Source organism: Pipistrellus kuhlii, unplaced genomic scaffold (genome assembly GCF_014108245.1).
Source record: "Pipistrellus kuhlii isolate mPipKuh1 unplaced genomic scaffold, mPipKuh1.p scaffold_m20_p_20, whole genome shotgun sequence".
Classification (NCBI taxonomy): domain Eukaryota; kingdom Metazoa; phylum Chordata; class Mammalia; order Chiroptera; family Vespertilionidae; genus Pipistrellus; species Pipistrellus kuhlii.
The window spans coordinates 19,838,969-19,848,787 of NW_023425516.1; the positions used below are offsets into that span (position 1 = coordinate 19,838,969).

At 58.4% G+C, this 9,819-nt stretch overlaps 1 protein-coding gene across 2 annotated transcripts; it reads right to left on the bottom strand.

Moving 5' to 3' along the window:
- Positions 1 to 833: 833 nt before the first annotated feature.
- On the bottom strand, positions 834 to 8,994 carry LOC118725272 (SEC14-like protein 3). 2 transcript variants are annotated; one of them, XM_045585717.1, is made up of 12 exons: positions 8,857 to 8,966; positions 8,456 to 8,531; positions 8,225 to 8,268; positions 8,057 to 8,116; positions 6,311 to 6,499; positions 6,080 to 6,175; positions 5,437 to 5,497; positions 4,516 to 4,599; positions 3,412 to 3,518; positions 2,919 to 3,020; positions 2,596 to 2,765; positions 834 to 1,304 (listed from the first exon to the last, which is right to left on the bottom strand). In XM_045585717.1, exons 1-12 carry the CDS (start codon positions 8,908 to 8,910, stop codon positions 1,205 to 1,207), a joined length of 1,143 nt encoding a protein of 380 aa, XP_045441673.1. In that variant the 5' UTR covers positions 8,911 to 8,966; the 3' UTR covers positions 834 to 1,204. The 2 variants fall into 2 exon arrangements, with proteins under 2 accessions (XP_045441673.1, XP_036304753.1); XM_036448860.2 differs by having other exon boundaries at positions 842 to 1,304; positions 2,881 to 3,020; positions 8,857 to 8,994.
- Positions 8,995 to 9,819: the final 825 nt, after the last annotated feature.

Below are 9,819 nucleotides of genomic sequence, written 5' to 3' on the forward strand. Positions count from 1 at the left end.
TAAAACACCAGCTGCAAGTTCCAAGGGAAAGAAACGAGGGTGGGAGGGATGGGTGGGGGGAGCTCTGCACCTGAATCAGGAAGAGTCCTCATGGGAGCACCTCCTACCTGCTTGAGGGAGCAGCTACTGCCTGCTTCTCCAGGAGAGCCCCGCCCCCGCCAGGACTCTGTTCCTGTCCACGGTGCTGAAATCTGCCCGGGTTGGCAGGCTCCTTCCTGTCATGCTCCTTCCGTCCTTGGTCACCGGCTCCCTCTCTCCATTCAACTTCACAAGGATACACTGTGAAGTTGTGCTCCTTACATATACACGGAGCGGCCAGATTGTTGTTTATTATGGCCTCTCAACACATAATAACATAATAACCCAGTGCATGAATTAGTGCATGGGTGGGGTCCGGCCAGCCTGGCCAGGGGGCGGGGACATGGGCAGTTGGCTGGCCTGCCTGCTGGTTGAACTCCTGGTCGAGGGGACAATTTGCACATTAGCCTTTTATTCTATAGGATATACACTGAGTGGCCAGATTACTATGTGTCAGAGATCATCATCATCGGGCCATTCAGTGTATATGCTTTTTGGGAGTAGAAGTAAAAAAAATAAAAAAATAAAAAAACATCTCCAACCCAAACTGCTCATAGTTCTTTTCCGTTTAATATATTTTTATTGATTTCAGAGAGGAAGGGAGAGGGAGAGAGAGATAAAAATATCAACGATGAGAGAGAATCATTGATTGGCTGCCTCCTGCACATCCCCCACTGGGGATCATCCACAACCTAGCCGTGACCAGGAATCGAACCGTGACCTCCTGGTTCGTAGGTCGACGCTCAACCACGGAGCCACGCCAGCCAGCCGGCCTCATAGTTCTCAGGGAAGGAATTCAGGCATCGAAGGAGATGCGAGGGCCAAGGGCAGGAGATTCCTTTTCCTACTTCTGGGGTTTCCTCGACCTCTGCCTCTCGCTTTGACCCTCGCTTCTTTCTCTTCTGCGACATTGGCCTCCTCCAAGGCTGTGCCTCTCATACCTTTCCTGATGTGACCGCAGCCTCTGAACCTTCTCCAAAATCTTCCTCCTTCTCTACTCGCTACTGTCAGGGTCAGGGGAGCTAACGATCCGTGTCTGGCGGGAGGACGGGACAGACGTAGACAAAAGCGGAGGGTCCGAGGTCTCTGCGCAGGACGCAGCACCTAGATGGGGGTGAGCTCCTCCTCATACTTCTGCATGCCCTGGTCCGGGAGCAGCACCTCCACCGTGAAGCTGACCTTCTTGGTGTGGACGAAGCTGTAGGTGTTGTCGAAGCGCAGGACGTCTGGGGGTGGGTGGGTGGGGAGACAGAGGGACAGGCCGGTGGCTGGAGGCCTGGCTTTGCACGCCTGTGTCCCTGCCCCCGCCGTGGGGGGCGGGCTGGCTGTGCTTCCCCTTCCTGTGTTTGCCAAGCAGAGCCACGTTCCCTCCACTCCTGTTTCCTTCCCCATGGGAACTGCCACCCCTGAGCCGGGCCTGGACAGACGCTGACCGCCTCCTGGCCCGTGTCCAGCCCGGCTTCAGTTGCAGCGGGAACAATGGCCACCGCACCCCATTGTGTCTGCACCTGGACGCTTGCGTCATGGGGGCCGGCGGGGGGCCATCGGGGAGCATCAGGGGCCGCCCAGCCCCTCCCTGGGGTTCTGGGACAGGCCTGCACATGCCCGCTGCCGCCCCACGGGCACCCCTACTAGCAGGGCTTGTAGCCTCTGCTTCACAGGTGAGCAAGCCAAGGGCCCAGACAGGAAAGACGTTCGCCCAGGGGTACGCGGCGAGCACCAGGCTGAGGCGGCCTCCTGGCCCCACGCGCAGCTGTGTGGCTCTGTGCCCAGCCTCCTCCTGGGGGAGGGGCACCTGTCCCATCATCCCTTGCCTGTGTCCCTGTGAACCAAGGTTTCTCAACCCCTGCAGCGTCCGCGGGTCTCTTGGCTCTTGGTGCACACACATGTGGACCAAGTGAGCAGCTTTCAACCCTGGCCGAAGGGTCCTGGGTTCGATTCTGGTCAAGGGCATGCCCACCTTGGTTGCAGGCTCCTCCCTGGCCCGGGCCTTGGTAGGGGCCCGTGCAGGAGGCAACCAACCAACCAATCAATGTGCTTCTCTCACATCCATGTTTCTCTCTCTAAAAACTAAAAATCAAAGGAGCCCTAACCAGTTTGGCTCAGTGGATAGAGCGTTGGCCTGAAGACTCAAGGGCCCTCGGTTCGATTCCGGTCAAGGGCATGTACCTTGGTTGCGGGCACATCCCCAGTGGGGTGTGTGCAAGAGGCAGCTGATCAATGTTTCTCTGTCATCGATGTTTCTAACTCTCTGTCCCTCTCCCTTCCTCTCTGTAAAAAAATCAATTAAAAACATTTTAAAAAATAAAATAAAATAAAATAAAAATAAAATAAAAAATCAATGGAAAAATGCCCTCGGGGGAGGATGAGCCGAGTGAGCAGCTTTGTGACTGAGTGGCGCTAACATAGACGGCCTGTGCCTGGGGCAGGGGGCAGTGCCCCCCTTTCCCCCTCTACACCCTGGGACACGTGGCTTCAGCCCTCAGGAGCTGGGTGGGGGGCGGGGGGTGCACTCACAGACGCCGGCCTCGGAGCAGGTGAGGCTGCCGTCCTCGGGCACCATGTGGGCGTTGTAGCGCTGGCTGGGCAGCACCTCGGTCATCTCGCCCGCCTTCTGCCGCTCCCCCATCTTGGTCTTCAGGAAGATGCCGAAGCCGATGTCTGCCCCGTCCGAGTAGAACTGCCACCTGGACATGGGGGTGGGGGGCGAGGGACACGTTCCCGCTCCGTCTGAGGGGTCCCCCAGGGGCTGGCACCCAGCGGGGGGGGGGGGGGGCGGGCGGGACAGGGGCCTGTCCCTACCTGAGGACGCAGCCCGGGAACAGGATCTCGTACTCCACCTGGTGCGAGGACCCGCGGCTGATCTGCACTGAGTGCTCATACTGCGTCTTCACCTGGTCCCTCACGTACAGGGACTTGGGGACCTCCCCGCCGTAGTTGATCTGCGGACATGGGGAGGGGACGGGCCTGGCTCCCGGCTTCCAGCCGTCGCGTCGTTCACGCTGGCCCATGGGCCTGAGATGCTTTCACCGTTTCCTGGAACATTCTGCTCATCCTGTCCTCCCCCGCCCCGCCCCTGACCCTCCAGGCCGGGTCAGGGCCTCCTCTGGGAACTGCCTCTTCCAGCTCGTCATCCCTCTGGGCCGAAATGTCCTCGTTCCTTGTTCTGTTCCCCTGCAAGGCCGCTGCTGCTGCTGGAAGGCGGGGCTGGGCCTGGGCAGCACCACACCTCGCTCACAGGGGTCTCCCGTGAACATTTGTGGGATGGATGCGTGGGTGAGGAGGCCACCCAGCTCTCCTCCCCTCCCCGCCCTGGCCCAGGGCTCTCTGTACCTTAGTTAAGCATTTGGGGTTCCCGTCTGGGTCCGTCATGGTCCCCCCAAACTGGACAGGCAGTTCCTCGGGGCTGATGCTTTTCAGCAAACCTTCTTTCCAGTTCTCTGGGGTCAGGGGTGTTGAAGGACAGTTACTGGGCATGAAGGGAATCTGTCTCCCCAACACCCACTCCCCAGGGAGGGCCTGGGCTGGGCTGCCAGGGCCAGCGCCCCCGCCGCCCAGGCCTCAGGCTGCAGGAAGAGTCTTCCAGCATCGCGTTGCTATGGAAACATGGTTCCCCGTGGCTGATGGGTTTGCACATTTTTGAGAGTCTCCCAGTCATTGAATAAGAGTTGTTTAACTGTCTCACAGAAATGTATCTTCTAGAAATAGCCCCAGCCAGCTTGGCTCAGTGGATAGAGCGTCAGCCTGTGGACGGAAGGTCCCGGGTTCGATTCCAACCAGGGGCACATGCCTGGGTTGCGGGCTCGATCCCCAGTAGGGGGCATGCAGGAGGCGGCCGATCAATGATTCTCTCTCATCATTGATGTTTCTCTCTCTCTCCTTCTCCCTTCCTCTCTGAAACCAATAAAGAAATATTTTTAAAAAGAAAAAAAAGAAAAGAAATGTATCTTTTTTTTTTTACTATTCACACTGCTTTATAACCAACTTTTTAAAAAGCTTAATCAAATCATTTTTCACGGCTGCCCAGTAATGTATCAAGTGCAGGCATTATTTACTTATCCAGTCCCTTCTTGCTGAGCCTCCCTTCTCTGAATCACATCTCCTTTTCCTGCTTTTTTTCCTCATCTTCCTAAACCCAAATGGCCTTCAGAAGTGTTGAGATGATGAGAGTTGAAAGGACACTGAGGCCGGTAACCAAGAGGTTGACTAGCAACCATCGGAAACCAATAAGGTCAATCACAGGGAACACCAGTCACCATCACAGGGAGCAAGGCAGAGGCAGCTGGGTGGTAGGCTCTACAGTGCGAGCCCCACCGCCCCCTTGAGAAGAGAAGTCTCTGCCTCTCGGTGGTGTGTGGACGTCTGGGTGGAGCGATGGGCCCGCCTCCCTCCACAGCTCATGCACAAAGCTCGGGGGACGCAACCAGGGCTACTTACTTCCCAGCACTACAATCTTCCTGCGCGTGTCCTCGCTGAGGAAGGGCTTCATGAGGTTGTAGCCCACAGGGAACAGTTTGGTGGCTGGAGAGACACAAGCAAAGACCACGGGGAGAAAGATCCACTGGCCCACCGTCTCCAGAACAGTCATAGCCAACAGCATGGAGGAATTGTGAACCATCCAGCCAACTGGTCAACCAACCAACAAGCAACAACTAACCAACCATCCGATCAATCATCCAGTCTATCAACCAACCAATCAACCAACCAGCCAACAGATGTCCAATAAGTTCACTGTCTAACCAGCCCACCAATCACCCGCCGACCAATCAGCCAACCTATCTGATAGTAGAACAACCAACTAACACACCAGCTACTCAGCAAACCAACAAGCCAATTAAACAAGCAGTTAATTGTCAAGCAAACCAACTAAACAACCAGCCAATTAACCAATGAACCAGCCAACCATCAAACATCCATCCATCCTTCCCTCCACCCACTCTAATGACAACCACCCAAATACCCACGGGGCATCCACATGGCCCAGGCTTCAAGGAGTGGAAAACCCAGCAAGGAAAACAGGATGAACACACACAGGACAACTGGTGGCCCCAGAAGGCAGTAGACAAGGAAGGCCAGAGGCAGTTTAAGAAGGGAGAGATCAATGAGGCGGGAGAGCTGAGGAGGGCAGGTGGGAGGCAGGGGGAATTCCTGAAAGAGCTGGGGCTGGAGCTGCCTCCTGGTGCGGTAAGGCCAACCACAGAAGCTTCCATGCAGGGAGCCCTTCCTCGGTGCCCGGCACTCTGATTCGTGTGCAGCCCAGCCATCAACCTGCCTCCCTGCAACCTGGGGAAGGAGGCCCAGTTCTCATCCCCAAGGGTACATACAGATGAGGAAAAAGAGAGGTCACTGGCCACACACCTTTCAAAATGAACAGGCTCTTCAGAGTCTCCGGGTAATTCTCTTCAAGGAGGCTAAAGAACTGTGGGACCAAGAGAGACCCCCTCAGAGCCCGCCCCTCATCTTCCCCGACCCCCATTGCCTTTGCAATCCAGAGAGCTGCGGCGGGGGGGGGGGGGGTCCCCTGCTTTCCATCACCTCCACTGGCCTCTACGTCTCACCTCAGACTACGGCAGCCATGTCATAATAATCACGTAAAGTAAGATTACAGTAGTGACAGTATCATAATACTCATGACCACTACTTACTCCATGCTCGGTGTTTGCAAGCACAGGGTATACACTTTACATATTCACTCGCTGGAGTGTCCGGGAATCCCTCCAAAATGCAGACTGTCGTTATCCCAAATTACGTACTCAATTCACGGAGCTGGGGGTGACGAGGCTGGGAGGGCCTTGGAGGAAACGGGCCCCTGTGGTCTCAATAGTGTTGTCCCCGAGGCCTGTTGGGTGGGGCCTCCTGGGAAGCATGTCTCTGGGTCCTGAGTCACGTGATGGGGCCCCGGAAGGCTACCATCTTTTACCAAATCCCGGCTGTGAGTGAGCAGCCAGGCCCCAGCAAGCCGAGCTGGTCATTAAACCACAAGGGAACTTCTCCTCCTCACCTCCTGGTACACATCCACCAGCGGCTTCCAGAAGTGCTTCAGTCCCAGGCCCTCGCAGTCAAATATCATCACGATGGTATCAACCCTCTTCCCCAGCTACAAGGAAGAGAGCGAGGGCCAGTTCCCAGGTGCAGGGTGCAGGCTCAGGACTTGGGGCACCGTGACGCTAGCATACGGCACCTCAGGGTTTCTCCCAACCCTCCTACTCCGCCCTGCCCCGCCAGGCCTCACCCGCTCCGTCTGCAGGTCACACTCGCGCAGGATGCGCTCGCGGTCCCTCATCTTGGCCTTGAGCAGGTCCTGCTTGGTGACCGAGAAGAGCAGGCCCTTGGGGTCCATGGGCCCGGCGATGTCGTACCACACGGGGCAGCCGTCCCGGTCGTAGCCACACATGCCCCCGGGCATGTACTTCTGGACCACCTGGGACCACGTGGAGAGATGCCAAACGTGGCAGGTACACCTCCCCGGGAACCCCTGGCTAGGTGGACCTGCGTCCAGGCTGAGAACCCTGAGGGCCTGCAGGGGAGGGCCCACTCATCCATCTGCCCATCCATCTATCCACCCACCAATCCATCCATCCATTAACTGATCCATCCATCTATCCACCCATCCATCCATCCATCCATCCATTAACTGATCCATCCATCTATCCACCCATCCATCCATCCATCCATTCATCTATCCATTAACTGATCCATCCATCCATCCATCCATCCATCCATCCATCCATTCATCCATTCATCCATTCATCCATTCATCCATTCATCCATCCATTAACTGATCCATCCATCTATCCACCCATCCATCCATCCATCCATCCATTCATCTATCCATTAACTGATCCATCCATCCATCCATCCATCCATCCATCCATTCATCCATTCATCCATTCATCCATTCATCCATCCATTAACTGATCCATCCATCTATCCACCCATCTACCCAGCAGGTACACAGCAAAGCCAGGGCCTGGCCGGCCCGAGGCCCCTGGGCTCCTTAGTTCTGTCCCTGACATCTCCCACGTCCCTTTTCATGGAGGGACGAGTCATTGGAAACATGGACATATTATATAAACATGGATATATTATATAAGCATATATATATCATTGATTTTTCACAGAGAGGAAGAGAGAAAGACAGCAGAGAGTTAGAAACATTGATGAGAGAGAAACATCCATCAGCTGTCTCCTGCACACCCCCCACTGGGGATGTGCCAGCAACCAAGGTACATGCCCTTGACTGGAATCGAACCCGGGACCTTTCAGTCCGCAGGCCGACGCTCTAACCACTGAGCCAAATCGGTCTCGGAGGGAAACATGGATTCTGAAGGTCAACCGACCTGCTGCACATACAGACACTGCTGCAGCCCGGCTCTGCAGCCCCGAGCCAGTGCCCCACCCCTGCTCTGAGCATCATTCCTCCTCCTCTGCTGTCAAACGGCTTGCAAAGTTCCTCCCTCGTGAGATTGTTGGGGACAGTCCCCAAGATCATGTCGGCAAAGCGCAGCGGCTGGTCTAGAGCTTTACTCCATCCAGGAAGCTATGGCCATTGCCAATGTCCTTCCCACCCGGACAGGGTGCTCTGAGCGAGGCCCCAGGGGTGAGGGCGCGGGGGCACAGCCCTGAGCTCAAACCCCAGCCCCACCTCGGGGTGGAGGGCCTTTGGGTAAGCTGCTTAATCTTGGCTGGGCCTCAGTGTGCTCGTCTGTAAAATGGGACCATAGGACCCACCCCCACAGGGTTGTGATGATCCAACGAACTCACACAGGTAAAGGCTTGACCCCCAGGCCTGGACCCCATAAGCCCCCCGGGGGGCTATTCAAAATGGTCACCGGAGAGGGACCTGCAGGCCCAGGAGGCTCCACAGGCTCCGAGGGCTCCCGGCCCTCCACTCACGCCCCCAGGGACCCCCGAGGCGGCGTGGGGCTTGGTGTAGGTTTGGGAAAGACCGGGGCGTGAGGGGGAGGCGCCGGCTCACCTCCGGAGGCTGCCAGTCGAGGATGTGGTCGATGTCCATGGCCTTCCGGAACTCCATATGCTGGAAGGGAGGGCAGCAGTTAGGGGAGGGGGGGGCGGCAGGCGCCGGGGGCGTGCGTGGCCCCCACGAAGCCCCTCCCCAGTGCCCAGCGGGGGGCGGGGGGCCCACCTTGCGGAGCATGGCCTCTGCCTTCTCCAGGTCGAAGCTCCGAGCTGCGGGGAGATGGGGAAGGGGTGAGCGGGGGAAAGACTGCCTTGGAGGGGCCCTGTCCTGCCCCCCGCCCCCTCCCTCCCTGAACCGGGGCTTATGGAGCAGGGGAGGTGCTCGGAGCCTGAGGGCCGGGCCCCCACCGTCCCCCCTGCCGCCCCTCACCCTGCGCCTTCCCGCCTCTGCCCTCACCTCGGAGCCAGCGCAGGAGGAAGTGGTCATCGGGGTTGGGCAGGGCAGGCAGCACGTCCTGGACGTTTTCTCGGAACTGGGGAGGGGGGCGCAGGGTGAGGTTAGACGGCTCCCGCCTGAGGGGCCTGGGAGGCTGGGGGCAGGGGCAGCTTTCAGGGAAAGCGCTGGGTCTGGCTCCTGACCGAGAAGAGGTTAGGCTGGAGCCGGTCCCTACACACCGACCGGACGGATGTGGTGCTGGTCCCTCACCCCCTGACCCTGAAGGGCTGATGTCACCGAGGACCTGACCTTGGGAGAGTGGCAGCACAGAGACCCTGTCAAGGACATGCCGAGCCCACGGAGTAAGGCAGGGTGAAGCCACGGCCCCTCCTCCGCCCCCAGCCCTTCTCCCCGGGGCTCACCCTGGCCAGGGCCTCCGCCTGCTTGGGGCTCAGGTCTCCGACGCGGCCGCTCATGGTGCCGGCGAGGTGGGAGGAGGAGGAGGAGGGACCAGTGTGGGCAGTGGCAGAGCCTGGTATGGGGCCCTGAGCCCGCGGGCCTTTTGTCCCCTTCCCTGGGTGTGGCTCCGGTCTCGTCCTCCTCCCCCTCCTCCTCCTCCTCCTCCTCCTCTTCCTCCCCCTCCTCCCCCCCCAACTGTCAAGTGGCACCTTACATAACTGGGATTAGGTGAGGTTGGGGTTTGGCTCGGGGCCAGGTCTGAGGGGCAGGCGGGCACGGAGGCTGGGAGGGAACCCAGGCCTGGGCCCTAACAGAACCCCCATCCGGGTTCCCAGGCCTGCAGGAGCCCCGGTCCCGAACGGAGAAAGAGGGGGGCTTTAGGGAGAGCGGGAGCCGCACCCTGTCTCTTCCAGCCTCGGTTTCCCCGTGTCCCTGAGGAAGAGGCTGCGAAGGCAGGGCCCTGCAGGTCACCAGCAGCCCCGCTCCGGCCGGGAGGGGTCGGGGACGTGGTCCATTTGTCTGGGGAGGAAGCGTGTGTCCTTCAGGGACAAGGAGAGACAGGATGGGGCAGAAAGACAGGATCCGGGGTTCCTCATAGACGGCTTGTTCTTTCCAAAGGGTCTATGCACTGAAAACGGTGTGGCTCAGTGGGTAGAGCATCGGCCTGTGGACGGAAGGGTCCCGGGTTCAGTTCCGGGTCAGGGCACCTGCCCGGGTTGCGGGCTCCATCCCCAGCGGAGGAAACAGCCGATCCATGATTCTCTCTCATCATGGATGTTTCTGTCGCTCTCTCCCTCTCCCTTCCTCTCTGAACCAATAAGAATATATTTAAAATAAAATGAAGGAATGCCAGCACGTCCGTGTGGCCACGTCTTCCAGGCCTCGGGGGTCCCACGTGGGCTGAAAGCACCCCCGGGCCGGCCTCG